This window comes from Molothrus aeneus, chromosome Z, assembly GCF_037042795.1.
Source record: "Molothrus aeneus isolate 106 chromosome Z, BPBGC_Maene_1.0, whole genome shotgun sequence".
In the NCBI taxonomy this organism is placed as follows: domain Eukaryota; kingdom Metazoa; phylum Chordata; class Aves; order Passeriformes; family Icteridae; genus Molothrus; species Molothrus aeneus.
The window spans coordinates 22,013,139-22,033,852 of record NC_089680.1 but is presented as its reverse complement, the minus strand read 5'-3'; the positions used below and the strand labels follow the sequence as shown (position 1 = coordinate 22,033,852).

General features: G+C 36.5%; 1 protein-coding gene across 11 annotated transcripts in view; it reads left to right on the top strand.

The window, feature by feature from the left end:
- The window catches only part of DENND4C (DENN domain containing 4C), a 52,610-nt gene that overhangs the window by 9,373 nt on the left and 22,523 nt on the right, over nucleotides 1–20,714 (top strand). For 3 of the 11 annotated variants that reach the window (XM_066568908.1, XM_066568912.1, XM_066568906.1), the window contains exons 5-20: nucleotides 410–651; nucleotides 1,502–1,568; nucleotides 2,201–2,259; nucleotides 3,638–3,782; nucleotides 4,122–4,297; nucleotides 7,942–8,042; nucleotides 11,094–11,312; nucleotides 12,312–12,457; nucleotides 13,570–13,605; nucleotides 13,837–13,967; nucleotides 14,799–14,931; nucleotides 15,357–15,563; nucleotides 16,220–16,348; nucleotides 17,068–17,212; nucleotides 17,546–17,692; nucleotides 19,905–19,999. In XM_066568908.1, the coding sequence (XP_066425005.1) occupies nucleotides 410–651; nucleotides 1,502–1,568; nucleotides 2,201–2,259; nucleotides 3,638–3,782; nucleotides 4,122–4,297; nucleotides 7,942–8,042; nucleotides 11,094–11,312; nucleotides 12,312–12,457; nucleotides 13,570–13,605; nucleotides 13,837–13,967; nucleotides 14,799–14,931; nucleotides 15,357–15,563; nucleotides 16,220–16,348; nucleotides 17,068–17,212; nucleotides 17,546–17,692; nucleotides 19,905–19,999 (2,178 nt within the window). Of the gene's footprint in view, nucleotides 1–409; nucleotides 652–1,501; nucleotides 1,569–2,200; nucleotides 2,260–3,637; nucleotides 3,783–4,121; nucleotides 4,298–7,941; nucleotides 8,043–11,093; nucleotides 11,313–12,311; nucleotides 12,458–13,569; nucleotides 13,606–13,836; nucleotides 13,968–14,798; nucleotides 14,932–15,356; nucleotides 15,564–16,219; nucleotides 16,349–17,067; nucleotides 17,220–17,545; nucleotides 17,693–19,904; nucleotides 20,031–20,714 lie in introns of all 11 variants that reach the window. The other 8 variants (XM_066568914.1, XM_066568910.1, XM_066568905.1 and 5 more) reach the window with 7 other exon arrangements.

Here is a 20,714-nt window from a genome sequence, read left to right as displayed (position 1 = left end):
AGGGAAGTCAAAGCTAAAATAGTTTTATTGTTTAGTTTGGTAATGATAGGGGTATTTACAGAACAGAAACATTTCATGAGGGTTTGGGTTTGAGATTTTGGGGATGTTTTTGACCTGGATGATTCATGGATAAGGTTTTGTCACAAAATGAAGATTTGTTCCTTCCCTTTCAAGTGAGTATGAATTCTCACTGGTTGAGGAAGGTGCAACGAAAATGAGGAAGAAAGTTCAAGGCATTTTGTTTATAGGGTTGCTTTGTGCATGTTACACAAATGAAGTCATTTCATAAGGTACCACCAAAAGCACTGTAGTGTGTGCAAACTCCAAAGACTTAAAGGTGCATCAAAAGTTCTAACCCATATTCCTGTTAAATACTGGGCCTGCTTAGCTGTTTTTCTTCTTCTTGTAGGTTTACGGTGCTGCTATCCAGTTTTATGAGCCTTATCCCCGGGAGATGCTAACAGAAAAACAGCAATCACAGCTGGGTCTTCTGACAACTGTAGAGAGAAAAGTGATTACTTCCAAGTCCATCAATTCAAACAAATGCATCTGTCTTCTCTCACACTGGCCTTTCTTTGAAGCATTTCGAAAATTTCTCATGTTCATCTACAAGCTCTCTGTCTCTGGACCTCATCCTCTTCCCATTGAAAAGTATGTAAAACATTTTTGAAGTTGCTGTGGGAATGTAGTCAGTAGCTCAAGACATCATGTGATTTGTGCATGTCACAGTTGCTATAGTTGCTATAGTTGATCCACCATTGTGTTTGCACTCTTTAGCTTATGTTGTACTGGTAGAAATTATTGCTGCTTCTGTTTAATAGTACTGGCTCTTGCAGTGCCAGCAAAGCTAACTGGATTTTAGTCTGGGTCTTTTTTAGAATATGTCAAGCCTGTTTACCTTTCTTTTAGCTACATTGAGCCCAGAACAGGCTGTGCTGTGATACATGCTACATTTCCAGTCCTGTGTTTTAGCTTAGTAATTGTAAGCTCAGTAATGCTGTACATCAGTGGTGAATATCTATGTTTGTTTCCAAGCATTGCTGCTAATTCATGTCTATGATTATGTGTGCAAACTCTGCAGAGGATGTTTGTCATGGTCCTGAAAGTTTGCTGGAAAATGATGTTACATTCAAGTAGGATAGATGTTAAGAAATCCAACAAAATACTTTCTCTTAGCAGAATCTCTTTAGAAACTGGAGAACAGGGTTAGGCTGCCTGGGATTTGAAGTGGCTTCATACTGGCCTAAATGCCAGTATGTTCTTATCTTTTGCTTACATATCTGAAGCTGCTAGTATTAATTTTCAGGCATGCAATTGAGTGAATGAAGCTTCTTCATTTTGGCTTGCATAAACAGGCTCTTGGACTTTTCAAAAGAGTAAAGAAATCTTAAAAGTCTTTCTAAAAAATGCTACCATATTATTTCTAAAATATAGTTAACATTGTTTTCAGCCCTTCATTACACCCTGGTACTGTTTTGCTAGTATCTTGTCTTCTTTGCAGGCATATATCCCATTTTATGCACAATATACCTTTCCCTTCACCACAAAGGCCAAGGATTCTTGTGCAGGTAAGCAACAATTTTCATTCATTTTAAGCTGCAGTAACAGCAAACTGCCTCTTTCCTTTGGTTTCTTTCTTTATTTTTTTTACTTGGGTTTGAATACATACCTCCTGGAAGAGAGAGGGAAGGAGGTGGATGGGCTGGCCTTCTCTCACATTGATACAATCCTGGGACAACTTAGCAAAGGAAACAAACTCTTTCATACTTCAGGTGGTGTGGATGGCAGAAGTGTCCTACATGCACTTTTGAAATATCTGCCATGTATTATGCTTTCATTTTATAGGCACCATTTGCATTACCTCAGTGGTAGGGTTGTTTTCTGTCTTCCCCTCATTTGTCCACCCACTGCTGTGGGGCCGAGGTTAGTCCCCTGGGGTGCTGTCTCTTGTGCTTCTCTGTTTAGTCACCCAGCAGCAGTTACATTCTCAACATGAGTCACAGACGATTTCCTGTAATTCTCAGAATTGTTTCGGTGACTAATACAAGCTCTGTTCACTTAGTGAACCCGAGTCCCAAAGTCACTGTATCTGTATGCCAGGCAGTTTATGAGACAATGGATATATATTTATATTGGAATGTTAAACTGTATTAATTTTGGGGTTGTTCTTGTCTATCACATATTACTTTATGTGTTTCAGCTTTCTGCCCATGATGCATTAATATTGTCACAACCAGTTTCTACACCATTGCCATTAAGGTATCGTTATTAATGCTTTAAATGTATGCTACGTGAAAAAATCAGAGACAAACAGGAGTCAGTCATAGAAGACAGTCAAATATTAGTGCAATATCATGAGGTATTATAAACAGGAAGCTCAATATATGTTTATAATGTTACGCAGTCTTGTCTTGACATACATGTGCCCCTTGTGGAGGTATAAGATCACTAATTACCCTGAAAGAAAGATGAATTGCCAGATCATTGCAGGAACTCTAAAGGAATAATAAGGCATTTGGAAGGAGAAAAAAATACCCATATTTAAAGATCCTGTGTATTTTCAGAACCAGTGTAGTAAGCAAAATTTAATAGCATAGAGACTGCTATCTTGCTTTTTTCTCCTTTTTGCATCCAAGAGAGATAATAACATCAAGCAGCTAGGTGAAATCCATGTTTGCACAAGTGTGCAAACATTTCGGGAATTCAAGGGTATACCTCCAAATTAGTATTTGTGCTTGAAGGTTGATGCAGTGTCTGTGGATGCTTCCTGCATCTTCAGGGTTAGACCTCCCTATGATTGTGACACATGGTTTTATTTTAACACTTCTGTTCATCTTTGTTTTCAAGTTAAAAACCAAAATCTTCTCCCTTTTTATTCTCTCCACCCATTATCATATAATATTCTAACATTATCATACAATCATATGATTATATGATGATAACATTATCATATAATATTCTTTATGCAGAATCCCATCTTTAATCAGATTTGTTACACAAGCATTTGGATAAAAAATTGCAGCCAGGCACTAAATTGCCAAACAACATGTAAGAATCTTTTTAGGGACAGATTTTACACCCATGTACTCATAGATGTCAGTACAATTCCTAAATGCATACAGTCTCAACAAACTGATTGGAGGCTAAACCGCAGAAAATAAATTTATGTCTCCAACAGAATGATGGATTAATTTTGACTCACGCAGGAATTTGATGCTGTGATTCTAAGATCAAATGGATACTCTAGTCCATGATTCTTGTGTGAGATAACTGATCATATGAAACTGCTGGTGTTATTTTTGTTTGAATTAGCAATTAGCTTTGCTTTGTTGGTGTGACGACAAGATGCCAGTGCATGTCTGAGAAGAGAGTGCTGTAAACAATGCAAATTTAGCACTAGCATGGTTTAGTGTATGTTTCTTTAGCAATAGAATTTAAATTTAGGTTTCTTTGGGGTAGTACAAGCCTTAAAATTATGTCATAGCTATTAGTTAGATAGGTAGGTGTTTGATGTGTATTAGCACCATTCAGCTAGTTGATCCCAAATACTGACAGTTGTCAGAAAATTTGATAGTAGTGTATTTTTTTTTAAACTCTAACATTTTTCTTTTCTTCTCCTTTCCCATCCACTCCTTAGTGGAGCAAACTTTAGCACTCTACTCATGAATCTTGGACCGGAAAACTGTGCCACTCTGTTACTCTTTGTATTACTAGAAGGCAAGATCCTCCTCCATTCCCTTAGACCTGCTGTGTTGACAGGAGTTGCTGAAGCTGTAGTAGCTGTAAGTACAAAATGTTCTGTACTGCAGTAAGAGAAATTGATTTAAACATCACAGTTGTAACAAGGCTTTAAGTTAAAATTACTGATGTATTAAATGGTCATAGTAATAGCATTTAGTTAAATTGCTCTATCTAGTAACTCTTAGAAAGACCATGATTTTTGCATAGCTAACTGAGAGTTACACTGTATTAAAGTAACAAACTTAGGGACCTTTTTCTGATAGTGTTACAAAGCTTTTAGTAATTTCATTTCAATGTGCTGCAAGTAACTTCTTGTTTTTTCTTGTACAGTATCTGTTGTCTTTTTTTAATGCATTTATTTAATTTAATTTTTCCTTCAGATGATATTTCCATTTCAGTGGCAATGTCCATATATCCCCCTCTGTCCTTTGTCTCTGGCCACCGTACTCAGTGCACCTCTTCCATTTATTGTTGGAGTTGATTCACGATACTTTGATCTGTACGATCCACCACAGGATATTGTGTGCATTGACTTAGACACAAACATGGTCTACATGTAAGTTCTATGGAGATTTTACATTTTTCTGTAGATGAAGAGATTGCTGAAGTGCTCAGGAGAAAAGATTGTTAAATACTGTTTGATCCAATATGGTTTGTTTCTTACTGTCCCTTTTTTTTCTCTCATTTCTAAAGCTATAAGTAAATTAAAACTTTGTAAGTCAAGGATCAACACTTCTGCATCACATTATTATAGGAAGTGTGATCTTGCTATAAATGTAGTAACAATGATAAGTACTAGGGAAAGGATTTTCCCCCTGTACTGGGTGCTGCTGAGGCCATATGCTGTGTTCTCAAATGCTGTGCTCAGTTCTGAGCACTTCACAAGAAAGACGCTGAAGTGTTGGAGCATGTCCAGAGAAGGTGGTGAAGGGTCTGAAGCACAAGGAGTGTGAGGAGCAGATGAGGGATCTGGGGTTATGTAGTGTGTAGAAAAGGATCCTGAGGAAAACCTTATCACTCCCTACAACTGCCTGAAGGGAGGCTGTAGCCAGGTGGAGGTCAGTCTCTTGTCCAGGTAACAAGCAGCAAGACTAAAGGAAATGGCCTCAAATTGCACCATGGGAGCTTTAGATTAGATAGTAGGAAAACTTTATTCACTCGTGTTCAGGCTTTGGAATTGACTGCTCAGAGAAGTGGCTGAATCACTAGCCCTAGAGGGTGTTTAAAAGACATATAGATGCATTGCTTGTTTTCGTGGTGGACATGGTTTTGTGGTAGTCATGACAGTGTTATTTAAGTGGTTGGACTTGATCATTTTAAAGCAACCTACATGAACATGAACGCTTCAGGATCTTTCATAATAACTCTTGACACTATCTTGAACTTGGGCTACTTTATATTAGCGTTCATAAAGAAATTTTTCTGAAATTACAAGGACCATGTTTTTTGTGAGACCAATCAAGCAAAATTTGCTGTCTCACTACATTAATTTGAAAATATTTTAACTTAATTGTTGTATTGTAATATAGTACTTTTCTTAAATTGAAGTATTCCTTGAACAGTTTCTTTGCACCTTCTTGAGGAGAGGCTAATTCAGAATAATTCTTCTGTGTTTCTATAATGTGAGCACAAATAACAGAAAGGAAAAAATTTTTTTTTCAGTATTTAGTAACTACTTTTCCATTTTTAACTAGAACATAAATAGAAAGATGGATCTAAGCTAGTTCAAGATGAGGGTGATCATCACTAATTCAAGTGCACATCTTTGTGCAAATTTTGTTTTACTTACCATGTAATTTTTTAACTCTCGACTTTTTTTTTTTACTCACTTGAGTTAGAGTTAGTAATTTGACCTGTGGATCAGTGAAATGCTTACAGGATTTTTACTGTCTCAGAAGGACCCTTCCTCTACTGATGCCAATGTTTCCTTTACATTACTGACATACATTTTTTTGTTAGTAGCATCACAGGAAATGATAAACAATGAAACAAATTGTGTTTGTTTTTTCTATGTGGTGTTTTTTTCTCCTTCCCCTAAGTCTCCATGAAAAACACTTCAAAAATAATTTTCATCAGTTTATAACAAAGTATTATGCCACCAAGAGAATAATTGTCGGTATTGTGAAAGAAGAATGTATTGAATAAAGTCATGACAGGTAACTTAATAATTTGAAGATACTTGCAGGGAAAAATACCTCAGTATTTTTTTTCATAAGTAGGATGGAAGTTGAGGATTGTGTTGCAGAAAAATAGAGATGAAACCAGGAGAATTTGCAGGGAGATAGGGATATCAAGATGCTTTAGGACTGTTAGAAAGACCAAGTACCAACATTACTTGGATTGGTTGTTGAACTAAAAATCTACTAGTGGCTGACCTCTTATGAGGCAGTCAGCTGGAAAGGCTTTCCCACCCTTTCTTTTACTGTCTTATAAGCCCATTTCTCTTTCAATAGTGAATTGATCTCTTCTGGTTTTGCTGCCCATTTTTCATTTATCCTATCTATAGATAGGATAGACTTTCAGAGGAGTTTGGCATCTGTAAGTTTTGACTTTGGTAAATGTGAGGTATTGGTAGCTGTGTTACAAAGCATTTTTAACCTGGCAATGAGTGTATCTTTCAGTTTTGGAGGTGTGTAGGTAAGCCCAAATCTCCATAAAGCACTTTGTGTTGAAAATAATATAAAATTATGAAAATACTGTGTTATTAGTGAATAAAGATTTTTTTTTAATTTAATTTTATCCACATCAGTTTCTGGCCCTTTTTAGTTCTATGGCAATGCAGTAGTGCTAGATTTATTTGTTTGCTTGTTTAGGTGTAAAAGCATTTAATAGCACTGTTCCTGCTTAAGACTGCTTAATAGAAAAATCAATTTCTAGACCAAGTATGCTGCTTTCTTAAGCTATACCAAAAAATACTAAACACTTTTTATTCAAAATAAATAATAAATAAAATACCTAAATATCTAAAATAAAATAAAATAATTTAAAAATAAGTAAAAATATCTTTTATTCATTCAGCATCTTCCTTATTATTTTTAATTTTTAATTTTTTTAACTCTCTCTGTGATACTTAATGAGCCTTCAATGTTGGCTAGCCTTTTTAGGGCAAAGATTTGAAAGTTTGTTTTATTTTCTAAGGAGGATTTTTTTCCTGTCACCTTTTGGAATGTTACTACTTATATTGTTTATAGGCATGCCATTATTGTGGGGGAAAAATGGCCAAAGGCATCCAGAAGGATGAAATTTTTTCTTCAACTCCATGAACTCACTCTTCCTTTCTAAGATATTTCTGTGTTCATGCCAATAAAGCAAATAGTAATGGAACAAGTATTTCACAGATGCAAAGTGCAAAAACAACTAGTCCCAGTATCAGCTTGGGTACTAATAAGTGGTTAGGTTTCAGGGCAAAGAGGTTTGTTATATTCTCTCTAACAGCAATTCTCTCCCATCTTCTGCCTTCCAGAAAGAGGCATAGGAGTTCTTGGGATTTATTTCCTTCTCTTTATTTATATCCAACTGCTAAAGGAGTTCTATTATATCTGTTGCTGTTGTTAAAGAAGATGAGCATCCCTTTAAGCAATTTACCCCACTGCTTAATCAACCACATAATTTTCCAGCTGTGAACTGAATTCCCAGCTGTGAACTGAATTCCCAGTCTTTCTAGTACCTGTTAGACTATGAAGATGGGACTGGGTTGACATAGACATATAGCAAAGTACTGTATGATCATCAAGTTTTCAGACTGATCTGGCTTCTTTCAGTATCATGTTGTACTCAGAACTGCCTTTATTTGAAGGAGCAGTAGTATGGCAGGTTTATGCACTGCTGTAGTCTAGAAATAGACTTTGTATAATACTCACATACAGAAGAGTGTGCCTCAATAATATTGGCAAGGCTGATAAAAAATCTGAAAGAGAAATCATCTATAAAGCCTAAATTAAGTCTGAAGGCAGATCTCCTTGCAGACTGGAGGAAACTCTACTCATTACTCACTTTATACTGTTGTGTATCTGAATAAATAAAATTCTGAGTTATGTCAGTCCCATTTTTTTATTTTTAACAAATAGGTACAGTGACAAGATTTCAAAATAATTTTAAGGTACTGTCTTCTGTAAATGAAGCGACTTAAAGCTGTTCACAGTATTCTTTTTTATATTGTCTCTATTTTATATGTCCTTTTTTGTCTTTCCTGTGTTTTAGATCAGATGATAAGAAGAACACCAACTGGAAGCAGTTTCCTAAAAAGCCATGTAAAAGTCTTCTCAGCACCTTAAAGAAACTTCACCCACAGCTTGCAGCAGGTGAAATAGATACAATAAGAACTTCTAATTAGTATATAAATGTAATTATTTCCTCCTATCACATGCAGTGTGGTTTTTTTTTTGTTAGACTCTTTAAATGTGAATTCTTAGAATTGAATCTCTTTTTTTTTCCTTTAGTCATGTTCATGTCCAGCCTCTCATCCAGCAGCACCCTCAGGTCCTTGGCAGAGATCTGTTCATCCCCCAGCCTGTGCTGATACTGGGGGTTTCCCTGCCTCAGGGTGCATCATCTTGCACTTGGTCTTGTTAAAACTTAGGAAATTTCCATGGGCTCAGTTCATGAGTTTGTCCAAGTCCCCCTGGATGGCATCCCATTCCTCAGGCATGTCAACAGCATCATTCAGCTTGATGTCATCTTCAAATTTGCTGAGGGTGCACTCGATCCCTTTGTCTGTGTTATTGATAATAAATAACACAGGCCCTGATATGGACCCCTGAGGGACGCCACTGATATCCATCAGGGCTCTAAACCATTCACCGCTAACCTCTGGATGGGACTAACCATTTTCTTATCTATCTAGCAGTCCACCTGTCAAATCCATCTGTCTCCAGTTTAGAGAGAAGGTGTTGTGGGGGTCTGTGTCAAAGGCTTTACAAGTTCTAGAGATCTCTAGCCCTTCCCTGGCCCACTGATGTAGTCACTCCATCACAGAGGGTCACTGGGTTGGGCAGGCTGGACTTGCTCTTGGTGAAGCTGTGCTATTGTCTCAAGTCACCTCCCTGCTCTCCCTGTGCCTTAGCACAGCTTCTAGGATGATCTATTCCATGATCTTCCCAGTCACAGAAGGGAGGCTGATGGTGTGGTAGTTGCCTGGGTCCAGTGCTTGTGAATATCTTAGATAATGACTTTTCTACCACAATAACAGAGTAGCTAATTTTTGGCAAATGGTTTTGTCAAAAGAAAAATAACGACTGGCTGTATTCAGTCTAATGTCTTTGACAGATTAGAGCAAAGTTCTAACTGATAACAGTTTTCAGGTATTGTTTCTTTCTAACTGAAAATAGATTCTTTCAGGTAAGATGGTTCAGGGTATGTAAAGTTATATTGTTATGGGGAAGGAAACTATGATGACCTCATAGGTGTACCTAAGATACAGAAAATTCATAAATGACAAAAGCAAAAAATTATAATAATTAAGAGATAGGTGTTCCTGCCTTAGTTTTCTATGATTTTTTTTTCAAATATCCTTTATTTCATCTGTTAGAAAATCTTAACTTTTACATTTATCAGCAGTGCATATCATTCATTAGGAACTACTTCCTAATTCTGTCTTGAGCATAACCAGTGGTCTCTGTTAAATATTTTTTCTATTTTGGCAATATTATAATAGCTGTGTTGTAATATTTATTTATATTTATGTAGAGGTATTTTATTATTATAACTGATATTTTTGTTATAAGTGTGGAACTGTTATTTTCAGCAATACCTGCTGCTGGTTTTTTAAGAATGCAAGTGTAAACTCTAGATGTCACTTACTTTTTTCCACCATTTGGTGCACTAAAATGTTAGTATTGATGTTAGAAAAGTAGTTTTAGATGTGTATTCTTCAGGATAGGAAAAACACGGTGTAACAAATGAACGGTTTAGGTCACTTAAAGAATCAGTGGCAAAGCTATTGGCAAAAGCAGGTTTGATATGAATTTGCAAAAGCACAACAAAGTTCAGTAGCAAGATTCACTCTATCACTGATGACGAGCAAAAGAAAAATCAGATTAGAATCAAGGTAGAATGATTTTAACAAAGTCTGGAAATGCAAAGGGGCAAGGGTATAAAAAGCTAGGGGAGACACTTCTGTAGAGTAAAGAGGTCCTCAAGAGTCAGAGAGGACCCACTTGCTTCCTAAATTCCTGATGGAGCCTAGGTGCAACTGAATCCAAAGTCAGATTTAGACCAAGGGGCCAAATCCAAACTAAGCCCCAGGTTTGTCTAAAGGATTTAGCAGCACTTAGTCCTTGACTGATAAAACGTTTACAAAGTGATTTAAGAAGATGTACTGTAAGCACCACAGTAACTTCATTACAGATCTGAGATGGAAATATTGATACTGTACTTGCCATTGTGTGTTTAAATCCCTTGACACGCACATGCACACAGACCCAAAGAATTGTATGCAAATGTGTATGTACTTGTTGAAAATTCACTTTGAGTTCAGTGAGATAATCCCATCCCTTGATAACACTCAAGGGGTGACAGGTTGAGCTTTGAGGATTTGGTGATACCCAGTACTGGAGGGGGTAGCTCTGACCCTGTCAGCAGGTTTCAGCAATGGTCCTCAGAGTATGGCATGGCAAACTAGAGAGCTGGTGGGCTCAGAGAGGTCCCACTGAGAATTAGGTGCTGGTGCAGTCATAGCTGCCCAGGAGAGCTAAGCAGGCCTGGCTTAGGACTAATCTTCATAGTGTCACAAAATTAGTCTTCAGTCATCTGTCAGTCTTCATCCTGTGGACTGAAAACTACTGGAATTTTCCTCAAAAGTCCAGTAGTAATAATAATAATAATAACAACAACAACAACAACAACATTCTGTTTAAGCTATGATTCAGTCAAATAGTGTTCCAAGACTTTCCATTAGGCAAGAACTGTTCTTTAGGCAGCAGCAGTTCCTGAGAACAGCCAATGTTTCCAGTGAGCTGAAGGGGACCTTAGCTGCTCAGAAGCCATTAATCAAGGCCAAGACCTAGAGAGAATGCCTGAGCAAACTGGAGGTTATAAAGCAGCCCAAAAGGAGCTTGGCTGGGGTAGGGAGTGTAAAAAACTACCACACATGGTGCTTTGTGTTTATATTTAAAGACTATATTCAGTTGAGTATGAGGTAACATTAACTGATCTGACATCCTTGTTTTGTGTCACAGACTGCTACATGAGTTAGGAAAATACACTTTTGAGGTAACTTTTAATGTCAATCCATTCAACTGGAAAATAATCACGGGATTTTTAGTGCTTATCACTTATGAACATGGGCAAATAGAAACAAATTTTTGAATGCACTGAATTTTTATTAAAGGCTTGTATGTGTTGCTCATTGCTAGTTCACAGGAAGACTCAAGAAGGCTCTGCAGTGGAAATGACTCCTATAGAGGCAGATTTCTCCTGGCAGAAGAAGATGATAGAACTTGAGATGTTGATCCAGGAAGCATTTCTCCGTTTCATGGCATCTATTTTGAAGGGTTACAGAACATTCCTCAAGCCAATCACACAGGCACCTTCAAATAAAGCAACTGCTGCTGATTCATTGTTTGATCATCAAGGTGAGGGTGAGGCAAACAAGCTGCTGATAGCATTGGCAGTTACTACTTCAGAGCTGAAGAGCTGCATAACTTTAAAAGGTCAAAGTTCCCTTTGGTTGTACAGTTCTTGGCAATATTTAAAATTGCAGTTGTCTAAAGTTAAGCTATTCAGAGTTGATTGGAACACAGATACATACATATAGGACTGCAGGTTTGCACTAGCTCCAGTATTAGAAAAAGCTTTTTTTTAATAGCATGATGCCCTCTCATCATGGCATATTCTGCAAGGGCATCTCTTGGGAATTAAAAAATATTTCTCAACTTATATGATGCAAAAATGCTAAAAGCCCAGTAATGAGGAGTGAAGTAATGATCTTGATAGAAATGGAAAAATAGTAGAAAATGGGGTAAAAATCAGAAATATGGCAAGCAATAAATGATAGTTGGCAAATGTCACTTCCCTTATCACTGTTAACTATTCAGATCTGTTAATGAGTCAGACACTACATAAAATGTCACAGGGGTTTTGTCAGTGGTGGTGTTTTGGGTCTTGTTTCTTCTTTTGGGGTTGTTGATTTTTTAAAAATTACTGGATAAGATATTTGAGAAGAGATTTTTAGGTAATCATTTGTAGAGTTTTCAATTTTATCAAGCCCCATCCCCTTTTAGAATAACGTAATTTTTATTTTAGTATTGTTTTAGCTGTTGGATGCTTTTGTACAAGGTCATCTTTTTCTTGCACAATGAATCAACAAACAAAGTGAGAAGGGATTACATGGGTGTGACTGGTTGCCAAGGATGAAAAAAAATAGCTATTAAAAATGCTGTTAATTTTAATCTTCCAAGTGCAAATAGATATAAGTAGTTGTTAATGATAAAGCAAATACTTATGTATTAGCATCTTCAGAAATTTATATTGATTATTGATTTATGTGATTAATGTTTATTAACTCATTTCATGTATTAATTTCTTATGGAACTTTAACTGGTATTTAGTTTTGTGTTCCCTTTTATTACCAGGATTTTTAAAAAGCAGAGACCGGGCCTATACAAAGTTTTACACGCATCTCACCAAGACGCAGATATTCAGCCGCTTTATTGAAGAGTGCAGTTTTGTGAGTGACAAGGATACTGGCTTGGCATTTTTTGATGACTGCATAGAAAAGGTGAAAAATATACTACTACATAATATTCTTCTGTTCACTTTGTGTTACTGTCCTGTCCTTTAGTTGGGAAGGTACATAACTTCTGCAGGGAGTATTCAAAAGGATTGAAATTCTTGGTGGTTATTGCTTTTTCCTTTCTTTATCTTCTTGTGTGGTCATAATTCCTGTGTTGTTGGAGAAAATTTTAATTAAAAGCCTGTAGGATTTCAATGTATAAGATAATGCGAGTATTACCAGTAGCTGACACTTCAGGAAAACACCATCCATGTCTTCCCATTAAATGTTAATTTCCTCCCTCTAATGTAGAATTGCTACCAGTGGCCATGACCAAAAACATCATTGTAGTTTTTCCCACAATTTCAACTTTAAACATGCCTAGTGTTTCAGATGTGGTCAGGGCTGGTTTATGTAGTTTTTTCATTACATGCATGTTTTAGGAGAAAGATTGCTCCTTTTTTTTTTCTTTTTATTTTTTTAATGTAGTTACATCAGTATAGTTTTGGTCGAGATATGAAATGCAGTTTATAGCTTCATCTTTGAAATTCCAAGTTCACAATATTAAAGTTACGAGCTATGGAATTGTATTTTTTTTAAGGCATATGTATATGGTTCTTTTTGGGAGAACCTTCATATTAATAACAAGTTTTTATAGACTGTGAGTCTTTGATTCAGTATTGATTCTAATTAGGTTAATATTTGTGAATGGACAAAAGAGTTTATTTGCCTTTTATTTTCTCTGCTAAATGTGGGGTATGCATCTAGAGAATACTTTGTTAATAATTTATTACTGCAGGTTGTCATATTGGAAATAGCTGCAAAACAGGAATTTCTCTCAACTAAATAAAATGAAAGCACTTTTCCTTTGATAGATTGAGGGTTTTGTATTCAGTAGATAATGTCAGCAGATTGAAAGTATGCTGATTACTGAATTACTGATTACTGCTGATTCTTCACTGAAGTATTTGAAAAAGAGGTTAATTGCTTCTATAGTAATATGGAAAATTGCAATTTCTTCTTCAATATTTCAGCAAGTGGCACAAGTTTAATATAATTATTTAGGATTTTGATTTTGAGTTGAGAAGAAACTCTTAATCTTTTTTTTCTTTTCCCAGCTCTTTCCAGATAAAGGAACGGAAAAAGGAGAGAAGGTACTTTTGCCCTTGAAAATGTTTAGGAATATCTGATCATGAAATAAAAATGGAAATACAAGGCTGTGGACTTGATATTTGAGTAATTAGAACAAGTATAATTTATATATATCCAGTCACATACAGTGTATATTAAATATATTTTTTACATATTCCAACACAATTGACATTGTAAAGGACATTTTGTTACAAAGACAAACTCTGTACTTAATGTACAAACTCTGTTTTCAGGTTGATGTAGATTCTGTTGAAGATACACGCTTGATTGAGCTTGATGAGTCACAAAAAAGTGAACACACAGTATTCATAATGCCACCAGAACCACCTGCTGATGATGGACAGGACCGAGTACCAAAATACAGGTACAAGTTAGACAGTCACATAGAGTGAAACTAGGGTGTCTATGATGGTTAGCAGGGCAGATGTTCTGTGCTGGGGCAAGACTTACCTTAAGACAGTATTCAGAAGAACTCTTTAAAAGATATGAACTGCCCAGAATCTGGTAAGTTTCTGATCCTCTAGAAGTCAGTGTTTTGGGTGTGTATATGTGAGGGCATGTGGAATATGGTATTAATTTTTCAATAACTTCTTGCCACCTTTATAGTAATACTTTTCTGCATGTATTCAGTGTCCTTCTTCCTGTTTGAGCCATTTGTGTGTATTTTGTAGCAAGTGCAGTGCTCTTTGTTCCATGTTGGGAATGATGAAGGGTGGGTTATGATTCTACCAAGTACTATTGATCTGCGGATGATGAACAAAAAGAGCAAAACATATGCTCCGCTTTTCAGATTTCTTGCATTCAGTCTTTTTCAGCCCTGTGCAAGAAGTGTGGAGTTTCAGACACACTGGGTACAATTTATTTCTTCCTTTCTCTCTTGATCATGGGATCATGAGTGTTCTGGTTTTTGTTGTTGTCCTTGTTAATCACTGTCTGTGCTCCCCTGACCTTCATGACATGGTTAGCAGTCTGCTTCTTATTTCCATTGTCTTTGGAGGCTTAACGTCCAAGGCATCTTCTTGTAGTATATTTGTGAATAAGGCTAAAAGTATCTTGCTGTTTTATTTTTCTCCTTGTTCTTTATTCTCCTGTTTGTCATTTTTTCCCGTATCAGTTGTCTTTGTATGGCTTTCCTGCTATGAGCAGGTATGTGAACAACTTTTATTTTCTTTTTTTTTTTAAATCATCCATGTAGCTATAAAAACTTCCCACGGCTGGATTTCAAGCTCTTTGACAGGCCACAGGAGCTCAAGCTCTCCTTTAGCAGACACCCAGCTGGAAGCAGCATTTCAAATAGTCCAGCACTCATGGCAAAGAGGACAAAACAGGTCAGATGAGTCTCACTGTAATCACTGTGTGATCACTGAAAGATACAAATTTTCTTGGTAAAACTGCCACTGCCTGTTTATACTATAAGTTAGAGGTTTGGTCTCTGTAACTTACAAGTAAAAGAAACAGAAGAGATTAAAAAATTACCATCTGAGATTACAGTTTATTGTCAAATGCATTTTTAAGCTTTAGACTGTAATATAAAATTAAATTGAAATTAATGCTTAGTGTGGGAAAAAAAGATTCATCCTGATGCTAGTTTTTTTTTTGCAGAGCATCTTAATAAGAGAATGGTAAAAAGGGATCTTCAGCTGAATGTGTGTCTATTATTATTAAATGCTGAGAAGCCAGCATCTGAGTTAGATTTCTAGATTCAAGATCTTATGTCTTTTATCTGATTCTGTGTTTTGTTTCACCTTTACAGGAGATAAAAACAGCCCATAAATTAGCCAAGAAATATTATGTAAACCCCTCCCAGTGGGCTAAGTGTCTCTTCAGTCATAGTTACAGCCTATGGTTTATTTGCCTGCCAGCCTATGTCAGAGTTGCACATCCCAAGGTCAAAGCACTACAACAGGCATATGATGTTCTGATTAAAATGAGGAAAACCGAAGTGGAACTACTAGATGAGGCAAGTGCAAATCAAAAAGTTACTATGATTGTGAAATAGAAGACAAGGTGCAGCTACAGTGTGTTTTGCTGACACCACCAGACCTGTGTTTAAAGCCACCTTAAAATCGTCTCAAGTCAGCTTAACTACAGCAACTGGAAATGAAGTCCCTTTTTTTTATCCCCAGTATAGTGTGTACTGGGTCAACTACTCCAACTCAGTGTTGCTAGTCTTCTCACAGATGACTTCCAGAAGGAAGTTACTGAATATCCCTGGTTTTTATTGCACTTTAATTAGTGCTTTGCAGCCTTACTGCACTGAAGGGATGATGGGTTTGTGTGCAGCATACAATTCTTTCAGTAGTAGCCCCAGGCACACAGCAGCAAGTTGTCATGCTTTTCATGTGGGCACATTATCTCCTTTATTTCTCAAATAGCAGACCTGACTAGGGAAAAAAAAAAAATTGACATGGTCAACAGTGTGACTGTTGATGTTATTTCAGTTTTGTGACTTGCTCTTTAATTTTTGCTCCCTCTTCTGGCTGTAGCATGTTATGGACTAACTAGTTGTTCTTAGTTTTTCCTTTTACATGTGTAAAAGTTGGAAATCACGAAAGAGCCTAAGACACTTCAAAATTCTTGTCTTTAGTCCATTTACACATTTCTGTATCTTGTCAGGTCTGTTACAGAGTAGTAATGCAACTCTGTGGACTGTGGGGTCAGCCTGTTCAGGCTGTGAGAGTTCTTTTTGAAATGAAAAATGCTGGAATACAGCCAAATGCCATCACCTATGGTTATTACAATAAGGTAAGGGTCCAGTGCCTTTTGCAGTTGTCAGTCCCAATGTCCGGTAGCATGTTTTTAAGGTTGTTTCTTGCAGCTCTTCACTTGGATTTGCTGATTCTGTTAGGCAAGCCATCCTTTTGGACATGCTTACAGAATGACTGAATCTACACTAAATGGTTCTACAGTGTTAAATTTACATTCCTGTGCTATTTGGCTAACCAAAAATTCTATTGAAATACAGATTTACACTGTTTCCATTTGCAAATTTTGGAACCATCTAGTGCTTCCATGTCCAATAAATCTATTCTAAGGTGTATTCTTTAAGATAGCAAGATCCAAAATGGATGAAGGCTGGAATTAGGCTAGTTGAAGTAGCCTCCCTCTCTTTCCTTGCTTCCAAGTTCCTGATGACACTTCATGGTAAACTATATAATGGAAAAAGAAAGGAGATGTTACTATGGTCTTCTGTTGCTATCAAAATATGTAGATAAGAACAAAACCCACCTTGTTTAATTAAAGTAATTTTGATCCATTGTCTGTTATACTCAACTATTTTGTACTGACCTGTGGAATAAAAGGGAAGAGCTCATAAAAATTCAGGTATTTGTCCTACTTCACATGGTTGGTAGCAAAATGCTTTTTTTTATTGGTGGCAGGGGTGAAGCTTCTCACCATACTGTGTTTTTTTAATGTAACTTCCTTACTGTTTTTTGTTATTGCAAAAATGTCTCTTTCTACAGGCGGTTTTAGAGTCTTCTTGGCCTAGTGGTAACCGCAGTGGCATATTCCTGTGGACAAAGGTACGAAATGTAGTTCATGGCACAGTGCAGTTTAGGCAGTGCCTGAAGAAATCAATGAAGATCCCACAAGTGCCTGTGATACCAGGTAATAAGTTAGTTGAAATAGATTTATTTCTGATGAACAAGGGCATAACATATTTTCAGAGGGATTGCAGCTAACATTGTGGCTTTTGAAAGTGGAAAATCTGTCCTTCAATGTATAAAAATTGATATTTGCCAACTTGATGCTTATAACAGCATTAGAATGTCTTTTGCATACTGAAGAATTAATTATCTTGATTTCTGTTGCCAGAATTTCATACTCTTATTTGCTATGTGTGAGCAGAAGTGTTTACTGTTCTCTGAAGAGGTTAGATTTATTTAAAAATCTGAACAATTAAGTCCTCTCTTACTAACCAGCTCTTGTTCATGTCTTTAGCTCTGCGGAGTCCCACGGGTGGAACTGATGGGGACATGGTGAGCCATGGTAGCGTGGATAGTTCTAATGATGCTAACAGTGGGGAGCACACCCTCTTCGTCAGTGACTTAGTCAGGCTTGATTCCGTTGATAATCACTCTAGCACAGGTACTAGATTTACTAGATTCTGCTGGGTTTACTAATAACAGTTCCCCAAAAGGCTAAATTTTCTAGTCTCCTGTTGATTTACAACTACTGCTTTCCCTTCTTGAGGCTGTAGAGAAGTGTGGAGTTAACTTGCATAAAAAAAGTACACTTTTGTTGCACACTATTGTTGAACATTTCTCCTTTACTGCACATCATGCTTTAATTCAGAATGTACCATAGCAGAAATACTGTTATATGAAAAGAAATGTTTTGCTGTGGTCTCACGTACCCTGCTTTTTGTGCTAACCTTCAGAAAAGGTATGAAGCCTCTGATATAATGAGGCTGTTTAATTTTTGCATGCTGTCATTTATTCACAGAAGTGGTAGTCCATGTCAGTAAAATCTTTCTGTGAAAAGAGTGATGTTTGGTGAGGTGATTAGAATGAAACACTTGAAAATGTTTTTCCTTGATAATATCTCAGAAAGGTTTAATTAGCATTCATGGAATTAGTATGTTATGTTAGGTTATGGTAAAACTATGCTTTTAAACACCGTATTCAAGTGTCTTAATAGTAGTGGCTAAACTTTGAAATAAATACAGAAATTGTCAGAACTTTGGCATACAGGTTTTAGGAGACACCATGGCAATGGAAAGGCAGGTGATAAGCTGGAGGAAAACTCCACGTTAAACATAGTGTGCACTCCTCCTGACAAACTGAAGTAAAAAGAGTGCACAGGAAGTTAATCATTTGGGATGGCCAGACAAAATGCATGGTTCTTCTTATCTGCTCTAGTACTGATCACATCCTACCTGTGCAGTTTCAACTAAACTCCCTTTCTGTGTGTACTTCAAAACTTAATGCACAAAATTATTCTTGCACACTCTTTGTGTTTTTAATATCTTGAGCCCTTCTGTAAAGAGAACTTTGAGTCTGATCTCTGTGCTTCATCTGATATGTCTGCCTAGATTACTGAACTTCCCTTCTCTCTGCTCTTTGTTGCTCTGCTTTTTGCTCTTTGCTGTCTCTTGGGTGCCGCATTTGTCCTTGGCTATCACGGTGTGGGGTGCAGACTTATGGTGTGAAGCCTTGGATGCACGTGTGCATTATTTCTACCCTTGAATGTTACTCCTGCAGGTAATTCACCCATTTATTGAAGGGGTATTGACACTTCTGCTCAAGGCAGGGATACTAACATTACTGAAAATCTGACAGAGAAAAAATAAGCACCTGAGAATGTCAGAATTTAATTTTCTATATAAAAAGTTTTTAATATAGTAGCCAAATGTATTAATTGATGGCTGCTCAAATTTTTAATTCTTTTTAACATAGTTGTTATTTGTTGGTAAAATAAATAGCAGTGATATGTATGGTAGATGAATGGTATCTGTCACCCAAGTTTTATGGAGCTTCCTAACACCTTTCACATTCAATAACTTACTTTGATCTTTGTTGCAGTAATGAGTGCTAACAGGTACTCGGAAGTATATGAACAATCCAGTTTAACATGTTGCTGTGAAATGTGTCCATGTAGTATTTTTGTCTTTTTGCACATGCAGCAGCACTTCAGATAAATAAGAACAGAGAAAAGAGACTTTCTGTATTTTTTTTTCATGTGACAGACTTCTTTGATTACTGTAAACTTTTGGGTTTTTAGTGAGTTACAGCTGGCAAGTTTAACTGGTATAGCAGAGGAACAGACTTTTTAAAGAATGTTTGTAGTTTTACTTTTTTTTCCTATTACAATTTATAATTTGGCATACAGTGCAAAGATATAGCACAGTTTATAGTACATGTTTTTTCCAGGGCTGTATTCACTGTTAGAAGCTTGCTCAATTATGGCTGTGCTTGTCTAAATTTCTTTTGTTAATGCATTTGAGAATTTAGCTTACCCAGCAGATAAATATTTCATGCTAATGTTATAGGAAAGGAATGAGAGCAGATACAGTGCATTAAAAATAATTAGTCACCATAGTGCTTCTCGGCAAATCACTCATATTTAGTATAATTAGAAAAGTAAATTTGGATTAGTATAGCCGAATTATCTCTGGTGTTATCATCACTGAGTTGAGAAGGTCTTTCCAGAAATGAGACATTTTGGAGATCTTAATATGAACTTTTCTGGAGAGATAACATATGAAACAAATAAATTTCAGATCCTTTATTTTCTTATTGAAAACAAATTTAGGAAGGGAGAATGAGCTTGAAGCATGTGTTTGCATTTCTTGTAACAGGTGGTCAATCAGACCAGGGTTACAGATCCAAGGATGAACTCTTGAGAGATGGTGAGGATAGTCTTCCTGCAACTGAAACTCAAGTAGAGAAAGATATTTCTTCTAACCTTGAGGACTTAATAGGAGGTTAAGTATGCGTGTTTCATGTTGGTGAAGGTTTTTGGTAACAAATGTGTTTCATGCATTAGAATGCCACAAATACCCAGTGTATTGAATTAATAATATTCCAATGCTCAGAATACGGTAGATTTCATATAGTTATTTTACTTCTTTGTCCTAAATTATAGGAGTGGAATATGTGTAGGTAGAAATAGCCTTTTATTAGATTAACTTAATATAGATGGAAAAAATTGACAAATGTTGGGGTATGCAGTAATTTACATTCCATTTCCCTCATTTATCTGTTTGAAATCTTGATAATTTTTTTAGCTGTACCTGTTGACCTAATAAAAAGTGCTACTTTTTCTTACAAACTCTTCCCAGTTATAGACAGCCTTAGGGTCATCTCCTGTCTTCTGTTCAAATTTTGCCCTTAGTTTTTCTGTATTTTGTTGTTTCCCTTACTGAATTTGTTTCCTATCTGAGTTATGAGATCCGTTATGTGAGTTAGGGCTTTTAAAAGCTCTCATTAAACAAATTGCCCTGCATGAAAATCTGTGAACTACTGTTCTTATTCGCTTTGGTTAGTTGAAAAAATACCATGGGGAGAAATCGGCAAATGCTATAACCCTGTGAACAGCTAAGCACTCTCTGCATAATGCTGGCAGCTGTAACCTTTCTGGGTATTGGTTCCAGGAAATGCTCAGTACC